Genomic DNA, 20,046 nt, shown 5'->3' with positions numbered 1-20,046 from the left:
GGGTGAGAGAGAGAGAGAGAGAGAGAGAGAGAGAGAGAGAGAGAGAGATGGACGAATTATGGCTTGTGCCAAGTGTGCACGTGCACAGGGGCCCTGAGCCAATGGGAGCCCTTGGATTCTGAATGTCTTCAAAGTCATGCTTCCAACAAGCTTTGAACTGAGCAGATAAATATCTGCAGACATCCTTGGCAGACAAAGTCTACAAAAGGGAGAATACATTTTTATTGTGAATACAAAAAAATCTCAACTGAGAAACCAACATCGGATGTTTACTAAGTGGAAATGCAAACTGCTAGAAATTACATGTCAAACCACTGAACCAGTGCTGGACTGATCATAACAATGTTGTGGAATATAAGCATAAAGCATTTAAAAGTTAATGTGCCTATAAATTGTACAGCACTTGAGAAAGTGAAATTAGTTAGTTTCTACCACTGATGTAAATAAGACTGCTTGTTCAAACTGAGGGCGGAAACCATGCATCTCCATATGTAAACTAAGCCCTTAACTACTAAAAAACTAAGGTCTTTCCACGGGGCTTGTTTGGGTCCTTGGCCATGTTTGCAAAATATCTATGAAAGAGCATATTTTACATTTGAGTACTTTTTCCAACCCTGGTTCTCAGACGGGGGGACGGGGGATGGGGGGCTGGGGGGATATAGGGTCTTTGACATGGAAATACTGCGAGAAGAACCGCAGGCGTTTAAATGCTGGTGGAACTGTTGCTGTTGCATTTGAAAAGCAAAGCACTGCAGCACTCCACCTAAAACAATAGGCAGCTTCTTAAATTAAGTGAGCTGACACCTGTGTGTGTGTGTGTGTGTGTGTGTGTGTGTGTGTGTGTGTGTGTGTGTGTGTGTGTGTGTGTGTGTGTGTGTGTGTGTGTGTGTGTGTGTGTGTGTGTGTGTGTGTGTGTTCATGGGCCTATCTGTCTCTATGGGGACCTATCTGTGTCTGTGTCTCTCTGGGGGGCGGGGGGGTATACAGAGGTGGGAACAGGGTTGGGAGATAAGAGAGAGAGAGGGACAACTAGAAAAAGTGCCCTTCTGGGCACAGGTCTCCACCAGGAGGATAGGACTGTGTGAGATGTTTGGCAAAATGTTTAGGAGTAATATAAACATGTTTGCCTTTGATGGCAATTGGATGATTTGAGGCATTTTGTTCCAAAAATGTGTTTTGCAAAAATCAACCTGTTGGTGGCGCTATAACAGGCCAATGTGAAAAGGGTGGGATATATTCCTCAGCCAGGTAAGAAAATGTGTGAAAGATTTCACGTAAATTGCATGCTGTGTTCATGATTTGAGGCTTTTGTTCAAAACGGGGCAATCTTGCAAACTGTGAAAGCCAATTATAGCCAATTAGGATGGAATATGAAATATCGGACAGATCCGACTTGAGCACATGACCATAGAGATACTGTGTAACGATTTGTGAGATTTTTGGACAGAATCTGGAGGAGTAATATCAAAAAATGTGTTTTACAAAAGTCGGCCTCCTGGTGGCGCTATAAAAGGCAGATTCGGAAAATGCAGGTCAAAACTTTGTCCTTGGCCTCTAGGGAGTGTGCATGCAACGTTTCACGCAGATCGGTGCAGTTTTAGGTAACAAATGTGAAAAGCTGCCTCATGGTGGCGCTATAACAGGCCGTTCTGGAAAATGCGGGGCAGAGGTTCATCGTTGGCATCCAGGGAGTGTGTGTGCAAAGTTTGGCATCGACCAGGTTAACGGTGCCGGAGATTAGCTGGTAACGGACGGACGGAAGGACACACACACGGACGGACACACACACGGACGGAGTGCAAAACATACTCTCTCCCCATGCCTTCGGCCTGGTGGAGACAATTATTAAGATTCAAAGGCTGCATGATTTCAGTAGGACCAAAATGGCCACAGATCCCCCCCTCTGAAAATGTTTTTTGCCAGGGGGCCCCAAGAAGAGAAGAGTTGTGTAATAGTAAAGAAGACAATAAATCAAAAATGATTCAAAACACACTTTCAAGATTTTTGAATAGCCATCATATAAAGCAGGATAAGGTGCTTCTAATGATTGTGATGCAGTATTAACACATTTTGCTGCATGGGGACATCCTGGACTATGAGTCAAGAGCTGTGATACAGAGTGACTTCATGCAACATCTTGCAAAAATGTGTTTCAAAAGCTTTACACCATGTTATCCTTGTCAGGTAAGTGATACAGTTTATTTGTAGAGCACATTTCACAGAACATTCAGAGTCACAAAGTGCTTCACAACAATGAAGTATAACATTTCTGTTATAAAATAATACAAAATAAAGACAAACATAAAACAAATCTCCATTTAACCAATCAACTGGTGAAATTGAGGAAGTTAATACAGGATATGTCACAACACAAAAGCTGTAATCATAAAGAGCTGTGTAAAGGCCTGCTTGGTGAGTCTTTAAACTATATTCTAAAGATGTCCAAGGCTGACTCATATATTAATAGACCAAAACCAATAATCCTCCAATAAACCAATGTGCCTCTTGTGCCAATATGATATAAGACCTTTCACAATTCACACACAGACAAAAACTATCGCATAAAATCTTTAATAACCTGTAACATAACCGTAAACTCTAATTTAGGCTCAATGAGCACATGGAGTAACATTAATAGGGCTGACATTATGTGAAATGAAATTAAATGAAATTAAATGATTACTATATTTATTTCGCCATTGTCGACCATTTGTCGCCCACGAAACGAGCACACGCATAACAATTTCATGGGACCACGCCCGCGTAAATACGCTTGTGTTGTCACCCCTCGACTTCTCCGCGTGTACAGAAAAAAAACGCAGGTCTTCTTGAAAATGAATTACTAGCCAGGGGTCCTTGAGGGGATACGACATGGTCCCCAGTTGTTGATAGTTACAGTGGTGAGCAGTTGAGACCGGCAGTGATACCACTTGAGTGCCTCCCTGGTGCCTCTGTGGTGGCACACCCCCTTTGGTGGTACCACGATTCACACTTAATTTAAAGGTGTCAATGGGTGTAGTGTGGCAAATCAGCCACAGTGTGGCACATGTGAGTCAATGATTTTTTTACTAGATTCATTGGTGAATGCATTTCATCTTTTATTTTTATGTTTTATAAACATAGAAAAATAAAGAAAATAATAAAAAATAAAGCACAATCCGTAGGATGAATTAAAAAAACAAAACTGTGTATATCCCATTTAACAGCATTGGACAAATGAAAACTTAAAAAACAATGTATTATTTGTGGAATCTAACTCAGGTCTCCTAATGAGTAGATTTGCTTATAAAACATTAAATATAACAATAATTAAATCAAGTCATTTTGAGGCAGAGACAAGCTGTCACGGTCCGTGACTTCTGTGTCTGTGTTCTGTATCCCTGTTGTATTTTTCCTGTGTTCCTTTGTTTTGAGTTGGTGTTTTCCTGTGATTTTGAAGTGTTGTTTTCCCCTGTTTCTTAGTTGCAGTTAAGAGTTACTCCTTTTACCTGTGTACTTGTGATTAGTCTTTGTTTTCCACCTGTGTCCTCTTAGTCCCCCAGCCAATCCCTGTGTTGATTTGTCAGTTGTTCACCTGTGTCTAGTCAGTCCTTGTCTATATGTATGCCCTTGTGTTTCTAGTTCCTTGTTCGATCGTAAATGTAAGTCACCTTTTAGTTAGCTCCTGGTTTTTCCTTGTATTTCCTAGTATTTCCTCTGTGCTCCTAGTTCTTGTTTATTTTCCAAGTCTCCTCGTGTTCCTGCCCTTGTTCCTGTTTTTTGAGTGAATAAACTCCCTTGCATTCGATCTGCCCGGTGTCTGCCTCGTCCTCTGCCTTAGTCCTGCACTTGGGTCCTACACCTCTGACTCTGATCGTGACACAAGCTTGTAGAATGTAAAGCAATGTGATGTGCTTATGCCTATAAATATATTAAAATATAATTTTCCTTAACCCCTAAAATAAATCTTTATATTAGGGCTGCCAATCAATTAAAAATATTTAATCATGATTAATCGCATGATTGTCCATCGCAAATTAATCACATATTTTTTATCCATTCTAAATATACCTTAAATCAGTGGTTTTTCAAACCTTTTCAGAAAAGCACTATATAAATTGTATCAATCAAACTCTTTGTTAACATACGTCTCTCTGACACTACAGGTGACACTCATGTGTCATTCACAGCCTCCTTCAACCTCAGCACCACCAACGTCACTATTCCCTACAACGTCATCTCTCTCAACCACGGGAACGGCTACAACCCAGCGTTAGGTAAGAGCTCACTGCACAGGTGCCGTCGAATGGTCAACGCAGTAAAGATGATTTCCTATGACACTATATGGCATATTTGGAGTCCTATTAGTACTAGTGGTTCTCTAATGTTTTATTTGGAGGACTCCTTAACTCTGACAGTGTACAAATGGACCAATAATGGTCCATTAGAACACTCTGAGTTTAAGACCTGTTATGGTCATTCAGGGCTATGTGTTTCTGGTAATATTACTGCCTATTGTCGCAATGCTACCACAAGCCAGCATTGCGATGCACCCTGACCCCCTCTAAACTCTGACCCCTCTCGCAGGTATCTTCACAGCACCTCGCTCGGGCCTGTATTTCTTCTCGTTCACGACGTACTCTAACGTGGGCATGGCCGGGGAGAGGCTGTACTACCAGGCGCAGCTGGTGAGGAACGGCGAGGTGATGGCGAGTGCCTGGGAGGACAACCACGAGGACTCCGAGGACAGTGGCTCGCAGACCGTCATACTGTCCCTGGACAGAGGGGGGCAGGTGTACGTGCAGCTCATGTACGGAAGACGGCTGTGTGACAACCGCAGCCTCAGCACCTTCTCCGGTTACCTGATCTACGCCCACGATCCCTAGTATACTAGCCCCGTTCGGGACATCACCCTCCTCCACGCTATAGCTCCGAGTTCAGGTCACGCTTCGTAAGGGCGCCGGCAGAGTGTGACATGGGTCAACAGTACAGATTTTAGTTTTTTCTGCAAATCGTATCCTAAAAGTAAAGGTATAGTCATCCCTAACACACATACACATCCCTGGCACAGCACAGCGGTTCAGTAACCCACTCAAGGACCTCCAGGGGTCCTTGAGTGGTTTCCACGGGAGTCCTCAGCTAAATCTGTTGACCACTTGAACCACAGCATCCATATTCTGGGGTAAAAAAATAGCCCATCTACAAACTCACACGTGTTGTGAGACACATGCACGCACACGCACAACTTACCTATATGCACCCATTTCTGCTCATATTGCATTTTACTTCTCATTGATGCTTGAATCACAAACTGCTATCACTAAACCAGCTGTTATCAATTTTATTTTTTACTCACATGCTCAAAATAGGGATGCCAGGTTGAAAACTGCAAACACCAGCAGAGGGCGTTATTACTCCTCCTATATAATCTTGATTTAACCTGGAGCTGTGACTGTGAGTAACATACTTTCTGCTTTGGTGATTTTAAAAACAGGATCAAACTAAATACTCTCCAATCAAAATCAGCACAGTTAGATTTTGATGTACTCAGTCAGATACATTGTCCACAATGCCACATACTACAGGGAGCGACAACAACAATCTGGTAAGGTCGTACCACCCACTTTTTCAACAAACATGGGAAAATTCTCATTCTACTACTCTTCCCTTAAAATGTGGATCACTGGCTTCTTTCAAAACATACATTAATGGTTTGTATTTGTCGATGATGACTCTGTTATTCTTTTGCCATGTAGGCCTATTGATTAATTGAATAGTACCTAGTATGACTTTTTGTGTTATCCATTTAGCCTAAATGTCTATGGCATACCTTGTGTGTGTGTTTTTTTGTCAAATAAAGTATTTAATAAAAGAATAAAAAAGTCTTCCCTCTCCGGCTATCACAGCTATGAACAAGGAGCTATAACTGCCAGTTCAAATGTAACCTTGCGTCACCAGACTTTCCACCTCGGAAGAAAGCCTGGTCTGTGCCTTGTGTTACTTATCACCCGTGTGATCCGGTCTAGACCGGATGATAAAAACAAAAACTATCTTATTCCGGTTTGGGGATTCCGTCGCTTTGTTTTAGTCCCCCCTGTTTGTTTTTAGTCTTGCCAGTCACTCGTTGGAATACATTATAGATATACCAAACTAACTATTCCAAGCAGTGATCTACTTGAAGAAACTTGTCAGATTCATACACCACATCAAGACCTTTATTAGGTAGGCTAGGCCATACAATTATGATGCCCTTGATCATGGGTTTGAGGGTTCCTTTCTGACTACAAACCAGTGACTACAACATGACGTAAGATATCAACCACTCCCAACCAGATCATAAACCCGGAATGGAATACCTCCCAGTCCCAAGCTAGTTGAAATGTATTCACACCGCCACCTTGTGCTCGGGAGAGTATCACACTTTACAATCCAAATCCCATACAGAGTCGCAGTCGCACGCACGCACGCACGCACGCACGCACGCACGCACGCACGCACGCACGCACGCACGCACGCACGCACGCACGCACGCACGCACACACGCACACACACACACACACACACACACACTAAAATGCACTGATCAGCGATTTCCCGGTTCCCTATTCTCTTCGCTCCTCATGTTCTGTATCTCGCCAGGTTAAAAGTGTATAACTCCCTCTGCCTCAGATTATTCATAATCGAACACGCAGTGCTTGGAAACTGTATTTGATTTAGAAACCAAATCACACACTTTATTGATCATTTACAGCAGGCAAGAATCAATTATTCCATCAATATTCCAAACACTTTTGTGGTTGACACATTCCCATGTTACAGGTTTCTTTTTTTACGGTTAAATAAATACATTTGTTCAATATTATTAACAAAAGTTAATAACAATTTACTGGAAGTTAAATTCATCAATTACATTAAATTCAACAAACTGAAACTGATCACAGCCACCAATTATTATTATTTTTTCTCCAAAAACAATAGTGAAAATCTACAATCACCATGTTATGGCAGAAAACTACGTCATTTTCACATTTCTGATGGTGTCCCTCAAAGCAGCGATCACCCCTTCCATCCCTGTTATTTCAAACAGGCTGTCTGGGAACGCTTCATTCCTGCATTTGGGGCAGTTTGGCGTGTTTCTCGTCCACTGGGTCACACAGACCCGACAGCCAATGAGACTGCGGCAGCATGGTCCAACCACTGGGTTCTGCATCACATCTGCAACATTCACAAACATTGTTCAGGACAGTGGTTCTCAAACCTTTCTTTAATTTCAAGGATGCATTATGAAATCTATGAAGCCATCAAAACCACAGCATCACTTGGAGACGGTTAAAAACATGTGGAATCTTTCCAAAATGCAGCCAACAGACAGACAGAAAGACAAATATGGTGATCTAGCTTTAGAATCCTAAAAAGAAAAGTCCATGGTCTGAAAACGTTAAACATACTGTATCTGTCCCTTACAGGTCTGTAACTCTGAGAGTGAACAAATGTAACCAAATTAACCCGTAGGGGTCATTTGATTACATGTGTACACTAGTTAAACACTTGAGGATTTTATAGTGTATCCCAGATCCCAGAGATAAGACATTTTATTATAAATGGGCATTCATGGTCTAATGGTCATATCAATCTCAATGGCCTTGGACAAGAAAAGAGAACTAGATTAGAGAATATAATGAGTTACTAACCTCTGCATATGATGCACAGAAATGTAGACCTCACATTGGACAGCTGGTGGTCAGTCAGGGTGATAGAGTTGACTTTCTGGCCAAGATGCTGTAGGTCTGTATGTACTGCTGGCAGCAATGGTTCCAGCTCTGGTACCGTTGGTTCCAGCTCTTCAACCTTTTCAAGAGTATTATCATCTGAGCCACTGGGGAAAAGAAAGAAAGAAAAAACATGAGCTTGAGACAAAACTTCACCTAAATTCAATCAAATCATGAATATGACTTGAAGTAGGCCTACCCTAATGGCCTGATTCAGATTACGTTTGTTTCCAATACAAATATCCTAAAAAACAGGGTCGTATTATAAAAGGGGACTAAACAATTTGACATTCAGCGATTATAATAGTCGATCTACACATCTTGTCGGCCTTCAGATCAAGAACTGAGCCTTGCATTAAAAACAGAACACTATACTGTAGTACTCGGGTAGTGGTAAAGTGCCTGTGGTTCAAATCCACCGTGGTGCATCCGGCTTTGTCGAGCGTGATATCTCACATTTCATATTTCACAGCAGTGAAATGTGTGTGGGGATGAATCAATTGGCATATTGACTACATTGGGGAGAAAAGGGTAAATAAAAAGCAAAACAAACAAACAAATAAATTAGAACTTCTTACCCCATCTTCCGCCTCCTCATCAACTCTTGGTAGGAACTCTCACACAGGGCAGCAATCTTTCTGCCATTTAACCTCCAAAACCCTACACCTAAAGAGATTATCTATTATTAGACCAATAGACCATATCAAAAAGTGTACTCTAAAGTACTCTAAACAAACGTATGTAATGTAATATCCTCAAAGTGTATAGACTTGGCTGGAACACAATTCATGTTGTGACTTGTAATTGCTCTAAACAAACATTACAAATCCCATAGACTTGGCTGCCATATGACGTAATCTTCAATCAAAAGTCATGCCTTGACCACCAAAATATTATATAAGTGTATAATATAATAATAATATATAAGTTAAACAACAAATTCAATATGTTAGCTAATTCGACAAGTCCAGGACAAGAATTGATATACAAAGGATATTACAGTAAAAAACCCAACTGTGTAATTTTAGATTTTAGTTGGCTAGTCAAAAATAGCAGATATAAAAGCTCACATCACATCACTTCGAGCTAGCACATCTGCTATGTTTTTGAACATTTTACAAAAACCTTGAAAATGTGACTGAGAACTACTGATTTAGAAGGCATTTTGTAGAATCTACAATGTCTTACAATATTACATACCGGTTGTCCTGCTCCCTTGTCCATCGCATAGGACCACATCTTCATGTCCTATTGATATTATGTTCCTTTTGAGAGAGAGAGAGAGAGAGAGAGAGAGAGAGAGAGAGAGAGAGAGAGAGAGAGAGAGAGAGAGAGAGAGATCACATCACAACACATCACATCACATCACATCACATCACATCACACACACACACACACACACACACACACACACACACACACACACACACACACACACACACACACACACACACACACACACACACACACACACACACACACACACACACATTGATTTAGGTAAAGTACAAACCTTGACCTGGTTTGGACTGCAGGTCCTCCATGGCCAGCAGAAGCTGCAGACCTGACGAGAGAGGGCTTGGATGGAGGGTTGACAGGCCGGCTGGCAGGCGATAAGGAGTAGGACAGTGTAGGGGCGCCTGGGAGACGAGCCAGTCGGAATAACACACGGATGGCATATACAGAGATGAAAGTAATTAGTGTGGTTGTCTAACAGGGCAACCAGACTATAGTAATTGCCCGACTTTGGTTATAGCTAGCATTCCTTACTTCACAGGAATCCAATGAGATGAATGCATAATATATCTACCCTTCCTTCACCCACCTGTGCATGTGCTAGGAATCATCGTCAGCATATCTTTCCACTTAAATGACTCAAACTCCTGCCTTCCCAGCTCCTCCAGTGTGTTCAGGATATGTTCTCTAAGAGTCTCCATGGTTGATTTCTGGTACAAAAAAAGAGAATGTTCAGCCCAATTTAAACTTAGGCTATTTGAAAATAGAAGATCTACAAGCTCACAACACGCCACGAAGTGTTGTGAGGTTGTAGAGCTATTAAACATATTTGACTATTAATAATGTAAATCTGAGGAGTAACTCTAAAGCTATCAAATAAATACAGTTACAAATAAATTACAATATTTGCATTTTGAGATGTAGTGGAGTATAAGTATTAGGTAGGCTACATTTACTCCAGTACAGTACTGGAGCAAATGTCTTTAGTTACTTTCCACCAGTAGTAATATTCCCCCAACCCACTACAAAGCAATTGAACTTACATGCTGTTGCCTCCCTGGTCATCCGATGTGGTCTCCAATACTCTAATAAGTAGAAGTACAAAAAAATGTTAGAGTAAAAGTATAGAAGTCAAAGTATAATTTCAAATAAAGTATATACAGTGTAAATGTCACATGTGAACTCCACACTAACAGACAGCAATGTAAATGATCTCCACCTCAAACAAGCTTTATAAGAGTGAGAGGGGGAGACAGAGAGAGGGAGGTGACTAGCCTCGCGTTGCGATACTAATAGGGGCATATATGCAATAGGGGCGGGTTTAGTGTGGCTGCGCCAGGCTAGGAGGTGACAATGATGATTGATTGAGTTAAATGATCAAAGTCATCTTTAATCAAGAACAAGAGCATTCATTGTAGTGCCAGTGGATGGTTAGTACGGTAACTACATTTACTCAAGTGCTGTACTTTTAATGTACTTTTACTTTACTTGAGTATTTCAATGCCTTATACATACTTTCTACTAAGAGGCCTAATGTTGTATGTTTTACTACATTATTTGACAGCTTTAGTTACGAGTTCTCACATATTTAGATTTAATCATCAATGAAATGATTAATCAAAAAAATCACACCCGTGTGAAGAGAGAGGCACTCTCATCAACATACATCATCTCATTCCGGCCAATCACAATTTGTGTCCTCACCTTTGTCTTCAATGTTTGTGTTTTGCAAACTTGGAAATAAATACTAAATATTAAAAAGAGAGTATTATTTCCCCATGCTCCCCCACCATACACAGGACCCCTCCCACAGCCCATCAAAGTCTCTAGATTGTCCACTGTCCTGTAATAGGCATGTTGAACCCTGAGGCGGGCTGCCACCAGTCGTTGCATCACTTGCACAGGGTCTACAGACCCCAACCCCCGGATTTTGTTTTTCCTGCTAATCCAGATGGCCAGTTTAGCCACCCCTGACATAAAGTTCATAAGCACATGGACACTTTTCTTCTTGACAGAGTATTTTGGACCAAATAACTTGTGCGTTCGTGAGCATGTTCGGGGGGGGGGGGCTCAGTTCCAGTAATAAGCAGGTATTATTTATTCATCGTCTGTTGATGAGAGACTAGCCAATAAGACAAGACAATGAGACAATATGCCAGTGGGTTCAGAACTCTGTGGGTGAGAGAGAGAGAGAGAGAGAGAGAGAGAGAGAGAGATGGACGAATTATGGCTTGTGCCAAGTGTGCACGTGCACAGGGGCCCTGAGCCAATGGGAGCCCTTGGATTCTGAATGTCTTCAAAGTCATGCTTCCAACAAGCTTTGAACTGAGCAGATAAATATCTGCAGACATCCTTGGCAGACAAAGTCTACAAAAGGGAGAATACATTTTTATTGTGAATACAAAAAAATCTCAACTGAGAAACCAACATCGGATGTTTACTAAGTGGAAATGCAAACTGCTAGAAATTACATGTCAAACCACTGAACCAGTGCTGGACTGATCATAACAATGTTGTGGAATATAAGCATAAAGCATTTAAAAGTTAATGTGCCTATAAATTGTACAGCACTTGAGAAAGTGAAATTAGTTAGTTTCTACCACTGATGTAAATAAGACTGCTTGTTCAAACTGAGGGCGGAAACCATGCATCTCCATATGTAAACTAAGCCCTTAACTACTAAAAAACTAAGGTCTTTCCACGGGGCTTGTTTGGGTCCTTGGCCATGTTTGCAAAATATCTATGAAAGAGCATATTTTACATTTGAGTACTTTTTCCAACCCTGGTTCTCAGACGGGGGGACGGGGGATGGGGGGCTGGGGGGATATAGGGTCTTTGACATGGAAATACTGCGAGAAGAACCGCAGGCGTTTAAATGCTGGTGGAACTGTTGCTGTTGCATTTGAAAAGCAAAGCACTGCAGCACTCCACCTAAAACAATAGGCAGCTTCTTAAATTAAGTGAGCTGACACCTGTGTGTGTGTGTGTGTGTGTGTGTGTGTGTGTGTGTGTGTGTGTGTGTGTGTGTGTGTGTGTGTGTGTGTGTGTGTGTGTGTGTGTGTGTGTGTGTGTGTGTGTGTGTGTGTGTTCATGGGCCTATCTGTCTCTATGGGGACCTATCTGTGTCTGTGTCTCTCTGGGGGGCGGGGGGGGGTATACAGAGGTGGGAACAGGGTTGGGAGATAAGAGAGAGAGAGGGACAACTAGAAAAAGTGCCCTTCTGGGCACAGGTCTCCACCAGGAGGATAGGACTGTGTGAGATGTTTGGCAAAATGTTTAGGAGTAATATAAACATGTTTGCCTTTGATGGCAATTGGATGATTTGAGGCATTTTGTTCCAAAAATGTGTTTTGCAAAAATCAACCTGTTGGTGGCGCTATAACAGGCCAATGTGAAAAGGGTGGGATATATTCCTCAGCCAGGTAAGAAAATGTGTGAAAGATTTCACGTAAATTGCATGCTGTGTTCATGATTTGAGGCTTTTGTTCAAAACGGGGCAATCTTGCAAACTGTGAAAGCCAATTATAGCCAATTAGGATGGAATATGAAATATCGGACAGATCCGACTTGAGCACATGACCATAGAGATACTGTGTAACGATTTGTGAGATTTTTGGACAGAATCTGGAGGAGTAATATCAAAAAATGTGTTTTACAAAAGTCGGCCTCCTGGTGGCGCTATAAAAGGCAGATTCGGAAAATGCAGGTCAAAACTTTGTCCTTGGCCTCTAGGGAGTGTGCATGCAACGTTTCACGCAGATCGGTGCAGTTTTAGGTAACAAATGTGAAAAGCTGCCTCATGGTGGCGCTATAACAGGCCGTTCTGGAAAATGCGGGGCAGAGGTTCATCGTTGGCATCCAGGGAGTGTGTGTGCAAAGTTTGGCATCGACCAGGTTAACGGTGCCGGAGATTAGCTGGTAACGGACGGACGGAAGGACACACACACGGACGGACACACACACGGACGGAGTGCAAAACATACTCTCTCCCCATGCCTTCGGCCTGGTGGAGACAATTATTGAGATTCAAAGGCTGCATGATTTCAGTAGGACCAAAATGGCCACAGATCCCCCCCTCTGAAAATGTTTTTTGCCAGGGGGCCCCAAGAAGAGAAGAGTTGTGTAATAGTAAAGAAGACAATAAATCAAAAATGATTCAAAACACACTTTCAAGATTTTTTAATAGCCATCATATAAAGCAGGATAAGGTGCTTCTAATGATTGTGATGCAGTATTAACACATTTTGCTGCATGGGGACATCCTGGAACCTCCCCAAGGACCCCTGGGGGGTCCACACACCTCACTTGGAGAACCATTGAGATAAGAGACATTGTGGAAGAGTGATTTAAATACACTTGAAAACCTGCTGTTATTTGGCTGCTGTTTCAAGTACATTTGAACAACTGCTGCTATGAGTCAAGAGCTGTGATACAGAGTGACTTCATGCAACATCTTGCAAAAATGTGTTTCAAAAGCTTTACACCATGTTATCCTTGTCAGGTAAGTGATACAGTTTATTTGTAGAGCACATTTCACAGAACATTCAGAGTCACAAAGTGCTTCACAACAATGAAGTATAACATTTCTGTTGTAAAATAATAAAAAATAAAGACAAACATAAAACAAATCTCCATTTAACCAATCAACTGGTGAAATTGAGGAAATTAATACAGGATATGTCACAACACAAAAGCTGTAATCATAAAGAGCTGTGTAAAGGCCTGCTTGGTGAGTCTTTAAACTATATTCTAAAGATGTCCAAGGCTGACTCATATATTAATAGACCAAAACCAATAATCCTCCAATAAACCAATGTGCCTCTTGTGCCAATATGATATAAGACCTTTCACAATTCACACACAGACAAAAACTATCGCATAAAATCTTTAATAACCTGTAACATAACCGTAATTTAGGCTCAATGAGCACATGGAGTAACATTAATAGGGCTGACATTATGTGAAATGAAATGAAATTAAATGAAATGATTACTATATTTATTTCGCCATTGTCGACCATTTGTCGCCCACGAAACGAGCACACGCATAACAATTTCATGGGACCACGCCCGCGTAAATACGCTTGTGTTGTCACCCCTCGACTTCTCCGCGTGTACAGAAAAAAAACGCAGGTCTTCTTGAAAATGAATTACTAGCCAGGGGTCCTTGAGGGGATACGACATGGTCCCCAGTTGTTGATAGTTACAGTGGTGAGCAGTTGAGACCGGCAGTGATACCACTTGAGTGCCTCCCTGGTGCCTCTGTGGTGCCACACCCCCTTTGGTGGTACCACGATTCACACTTAATTTAAAGGTGTCAATGGGTGTAGTGTGGCAAATCAGCCACAGTGTGGCACATGTGAGTCCATGATTTTTTACTAGATTCATTGGTGAATGCATTTCATCTTTTATTTTTATGTTTTATAAACATAGAAAAATAAAGAAAATAATAGAAAATAAAGCACAATCCGTAGGATGAATTAAAAAAACAAAACTGTGTATATCCCATTTAACAGCATTGGACAAATGAAAACTTAAAAAACAATGTATTATTTGTGGAATCTAACTCAGGTCTCCTAATGAGTAGATTTGCTTATAAAACATTAAATATAACAATAATTAAATCAAGTCATTTTGAGGCAGAGACAAGCTGTCACGGTCCGTGACTTCTGTGTCCGTATTCTGTATCCCTGTTGTATTTTTCCTGTGTTCCTTTGTTTTGAGTTGGTGTTTTCCTGTGATTTTGAAGTGTTGTTTTCCCCTGTTTCTTAGTTGCAGTTAAGAGTTTCTCCTTTTACCTGTGTACCTTTATTTTGTAGTCTTGTTTTGTGCCTTCCTGTGTGCCCCTGTAGTTCTGTACCTGCCTTGTCTAACCTTGTGATTAGTCTTTGTTTTCCACCTGTGTCCTCTTAGTCCCCCAGCCAATCCCTGTGTTGATTTGTCAGTTGTTCACCTGTGTCTAGTCAGTCCTTGTCTATATGTATGCCCTTGTGTTTCTAGTTCCTTGTTCGATCGTAAATGTAAGTCACCTTTTAGTTAGCTCCTGGTTTTTCCTTGTATTTCCTAGTATTTCCTCTGTGCTCCTAGTTCTTGTTTATTTTCCAAGTCTCCTCGTGTTTCTGCCCTTGTTCCTGTTTTTTGAGTGAATAAACTCCCTTGCATTCGATCTGCCCGGTGTCTGCCTCGTCCTCTGCCTTAGTCCTGCACTTGGGTCCTACACCTCTGACTCTGATCGTGACACAAGCTTGTAGAATGTAAAGCAATGTGATGTGCTTATGCCTATAAATATATTAAAATATAATTTTCCTTAACCCCTAAAATAAATCTTTATATTAGGGCTGCCAATCAATTAAAATATTTAATCATGATTAATCGCATGATTGTCCATCGCAAATTAATCACATATTTTGTATCCATTCTAAATATACCTTAAATCAGTGGTTTTCAAACCTTTTCAGAAAAGCACTATATAAATTGTATCAATCAAACACTTTGTTAACATCCGTCTCTCTGACACTACAGGTGACACTCATGTGTCATTCACAGCCTCCTTCAACCTCAGCACCAGCTGCTTTGGATCGTTCAGCACCAACGTCACTATTCCCTACAACGTCATCTCTCTCAACCACGGGAACGGCTACAACCCAGCGTTAGGTAAGAGCTCACTGCACAGGTGCCGTCGAATGGTCAACGCAGTAAAGAGGATTTCCTATGACACTATATGGCATATTTGGAGTCCTATTAGTACTAGTGGTTCTCTAATGTTTTATTTGGAGGACTCCTTAACTCTGACAGTGTACAAATGGACCAATAATGGTCCATTAGAACACTCTGAGTTTAAGACCTGTTATGGTCATTCAGGGCTATGTGTTTCTGGTAATATTACTGTAGGCCTATTGTCGCAATGCTACCACAAGCCAGCATTGCGATGCACCCTGACCGGCCTCTAAACTCTGACCCCTCTCGCAGGTATCTTCACAGCACCTCGCTCGGGCCTGTATTTCTTCTCGTTCACGACGTACTCTAACGTGGGCATGGCCGGGGAGAGGCTGTACTACCAGGCGCAGCTGGTGAGGAACGGCGAGGTGATGGCGAGTGCCTGGGAGGACAACCACGAGGACTCCGAGGACAGTGGCTCGCAGACCGTCATACTGTCCCTGGACAGAGGGGGGCAGGTGTACGTGCAGCTCATGTACGGAAGACGGCTGTGTGACAACCGCAGCCTCAGCACCTTCTCCGGTTACCTGATCTACGCCCACGATCCCTAGTATACTAGCCCCGTTCGGGACATCACCCTCCTCCACGCTATAGCTCCGAGTTCAGGTCACGCTTTGTAAGGGCGCCGGCAGAGTGTGACATGGGTCAACAGTACAGATTTTAGTTTTTTCTGCAAATCGTATCCTAAAAGTAAAGGTATAGTCATCCCTAGCACACATACACATCCCTGGCACAGCACAGCGGTTCAGTAACCCACTCAAGGACCTCCAGGGGTCCTTGAGTGGTTTCCACGGGAGTCCTCAGCTAAATCTGTTGACCACTTGAACCACAGCATCCATATTCTGGGGTAAAAAAATAGCCCATCTACAAACTCACACGTGTTGTGAGACACATGAACGCACACGCACAACTTACCTATATGCACCCATTTCTGCTCATATTGCATTTTACTTCTCATTGATGCTTGAATCACAAACTGCTATCACTAAACCAGCTGTTATCAATTTTATTTTTTACTCACATGCTCAAAATAGGGATGCCAGGTTGAAAACTGCAAACACCAGCAGAGGGCGTTATTACTCCTCCTATATAATCTTGATTTAACCTGGAGCTGTGACTGTGAGTAACATACTTTCTGCTTTGGTGATTTTAAAAACAGGATCAAACTAAATACTTTCCAATCAAAATCAGCACAGTTGGATTTTGATGTACTCAGTCAGATACATTGTCCACAATGCCACATACTACAGGGAGCGACAACAACAATCTGGTAAGGTCGTACCACCCACTTTTTCAACAAACATGGGAAAATTCTCATTCTACTACTCTTCCCTTAAAATGTGGATCACTGGCTTCTTTCAAAACATACATTAATGGTTTGTATTTGTCGATGATGACTCTGTTATTCTTTTGCCATGTAGGCCTATTGATTAATTGAATAGTACCTAGTATGACTTTTTGTGTTATCCATTTAGCCTAAATGTCTATGGCATACCTTGTGTGTGTGTTTTTTTGTCAAATAAAGTATTTAATAAAAGAATAAAAAAGTCTTCCCTCTCCGGCTATCACAGCTATGAACAAGGAGCTATAACTGCCAGTTCAAATGTAACCTTGCGTCACCAGACTTTCCACCTCGGAAGAAAGCCTGGTCTGTGACTTGTGTTACTTATCACCCGTGTGATCCGGTCTAGACCGGATGATAAAAACAAAAACTATCTTATTCCGGTTTGGGGATTCCGTCGCTTTGTTTTAGTCCCCCCTGTTTGTTTTTAGTCTTGCCAGTCACTCGTTGGAATACATTATAGATATACCAAACTAACTATTCCAAGCAGTGATCTACTTGAAGAAACTTGTCAGATTCATACACCACATCAAGGCCTTTATTAGGTAGGCTAGGCCATACAATTATAATGCACTCGCTGTCCCTCCCTTGATCATGGGTTTGAGGGTTCCTTTCTGACTACAAACCAGTGACTACAACATGACGTAAGATATCAACCACTCCCAACCGGATCATAAACCCGGAATGGAATACCTCCCAGTCCCAAGCTAGTTGAAATGTATTCACACCGCCACCTTGTGCTCGGGAGAGTATCACACTTTACAATCCAAATCCCATACAGAGACGCAGTCGCACGCACGCACGCACGCACGCACGCACGCACGCACGCACGCGCGCGCACACACACACACACACACACACACACACACACACACACACACACACACACACACACACACACACACACACACACACACACACACACACACACACACACACACACACACACACACACACACACACACACACACACACACACACACACACTAAAATGCACTGATCAGCGATTTCCCGGTTCCCTATTCTCTTCGCTCCTCATGTTCTGTATCTCGCCAGGTTAAAAGTGTATAACTCCCTCTGCCTCAGATTATTCATAATCGAACACGCAGTGCTTGGAAACTGTATTTGATTCAGAAACCAAATCACACACTTTATTGATCATTTACAGCAGGCAAGAATCAATTATTCCATCAATATTCCAAACACTTTTGTGGTTGACACATTCCCATGTTACAGGTTTCTTTTTTTACGGTTAAATAAATACATTTGTTCAATATTATTAACAAACGTTAATAACAATTTACTGGAAGTTAAATTCATCAATTACATTAAATTCAACAAACTGAAACTGATCACAGCCACCAATTTTTTTTTTTTTTCTCCAAAAACAATAGTGAAAATCTACAATCACCATGTTATGGCAGAAAACTACGTCATTTTCACATTTCTGATGGTGTCCCTCAAAGCAGCGATCACCCCTTCCATCCCTGTTATTTCAAACAGGCTGTCTGGGAACGCTTCATTCCTGCATTTGGGGCAGTTTGGCGTGTTTCTCGTCCACTGGGTCACACAGACCCGACAGCCAATGAGACTGCGGCAGCATGGTCCAACCACTGGGTTCTGCATCACATCTGCAACATTCACAAACATTGTTCAGGACAGTGGTTCTCAAACCTTTCTTTAATTTCAAGGATGCATTATGAAATCTATGAAGCCATCAAAACCACAGCATCACTTGGAGACGGTTAAAAACATGTGGACTCTTTCCAAAATGCAGCCAACAGACAGACAGAAAGACAAATATGGTGATCTAGCTTTAGAATCCTAAAAAAAAAAGTCCATGGTCTGAAAACGTTAAACATATGTATCTGTCCCTTACAGGTCTGTAACTCTGAGAGTGAACAAATGTACCCAAATTAACCCGTTTAATCCTTAAACACTTGAGGATTTTATAGTGTATCCCAGATCCCAGAGATAAGACATTTTATTATAAATGGGCATTCATGGTCTAATGGTCATATCAATCTCAATGGCCTTGGACAAGAAAAGAGAACTAGATTAGAGAATATAATGAGTTACTAACCTCTGCATATGATGCACAGAAATGTAGACCTCACATTGGACAGCTGGTGGTCAGTCAAGGTGATAGAGTTGACTTTCTGGCCAAGATGCTGTAGGTCTGTATGTACTGCTGGCAGCAATGGTTCCAGCTCTGGTACCGTTGGTTCCAGCTCTTCAACCTTTTCAAGAGTATTATCATCTGAGCCACTGGGGAAAAGAAAGAAAGAAAAAACATGAGCTTGAGACAAAACTTCACCTAAATTCAATCAAATCATGAATATGACTTGAAGTAGGCCTACCCTATTGGCCTGATTCAGATTACGTTTGTTTCCAATAAAAATATCCTAAAAAACGGGGTCGTATTATAATCGGGGACTAAACAATTTGACATTCAGCGATTATAATAGTCGATCTACACATCTTGTCGGCCTTCAGATCAAGAACTGAGCCTTGCATTAAAAACAGAACACTATACTGTAGTACTCGGGTAGTGGTAAAGTGCCTGTGGTTCAAATCCACCGTGGTGCATCCGGCTTTGTCGAGCGTGATATCTACACAAATGGCCCGCGAGCGGGAGAGAAGTCAGCCCGGGAGGGTGATAATTGTCACTGCATGTAATCCTATGGAGTGTTGGGCGGGAGGAGTAGGACAAAGGCTCTACGACCTCCCGGTGGAGGATCCTCACTGGGGAGTCAGTAGGATACAGCAGTGAAATGTGTGTGGGGAGGAATCAATTGGCATATTGACTACATTTTGGGAGAAAAGGGTAAAAAAAAGCAAAACAAACAAACAAATAAATTAGAACTTCTTACCCCATCCTCCGCCTCCTCATCAACTCTTGGTAGGAACTCTCACACAGGGCAGCAATCTTTCTGCCATTTAACCTCCAAAACCCTACACCTAAAGAGATTATCTATTATTAGACCAATAGACCATATCAAAA

General features: G+C 41.8%; 3 protein-coding genes across 3 annotated transcripts; 2 read left to right on the top strand and 1 right to left on the bottom strand.

The window, feature by feature from the left end:
- Nucleotides 1–2,168: 2,168 nt before the first annotated feature.
- Nucleotides 2,169–5,871, top strand: LOC306921188 (complement C1q-like protein 2; the record flags this gene model as incomplete). Its single annotated transcript, XM_079498301.1, has 3 exons — nt 2,169–2,184; nt 4,146–4,256; nt 4,567–5,871. The coding sequence occupies 3 exons, from the start codon at nt 2,169–2,171 to the stop codon at nt 4,863–4,865; spliced, it is 426 nt and encodes a 141-aa protein (XP_079354427.1). The 3' UTR covers nt 4,866–5,871.
- A 1,120-nt stretch (nt 5,872–6,991) lies between these two features.
- Nucleotides 6,992–9,685, bottom strand: LOC306921187 (uncharacterized protein; the record flags this gene model as incomplete). Its single annotated transcript, XM_079498300.1, has 6 exons — nt 6,992–7,194; nt 7,671–7,855; nt 8,327–8,414; nt 8,949–9,013; nt 9,262–9,388; nt 9,574–9,685. 6 exons carry the CDS (start codon nt 9,683–9,685, stop codon nt 6,992–6,994), a joined length of 780 nt encoding a protein of 259 aa, XP_079354426.1.
- Nucleotides 9,686–13,469: 3,784 nt separating this feature from the next.
- On the top strand, nt 13,470–17,257 carry LOC306921186 (complement C1q-like protein 2; the record flags this gene model as incomplete). The annotated part of the gene is made up of 3 exons (XM_079498299.1): nt 13,470–13,485; nt 15,506–15,637; nt 15,953–17,257. The coding sequence occupies 3 exons, from the start codon at nt 13,470–13,472 to the stop codon at nt 16,249–16,251; spliced, it is 447 nt and encodes a 148-aa protein (XP_079354425.1). The 3' UTR covers nt 16,252–17,257.
- Between the last annotated feature and the right edge of the window lie 2,789 nt (nt 17,258–20,046).

This window comes from Electrona antarctica (assembly GCF_951216825.1).
Source record: "Electrona antarctica genome assembly, chromosome: 4".
Taxonomy (NCBI): Eukaryota; Metazoa; Chordata; class Actinopteri; order Myctophiformes; family Myctophidae; genus Electrona; species Electrona antarctica.
Note: the sequence above shows the minus strand (reverse complement) of the source record. Positions and strands in the feature narration are given on the sequence as shown.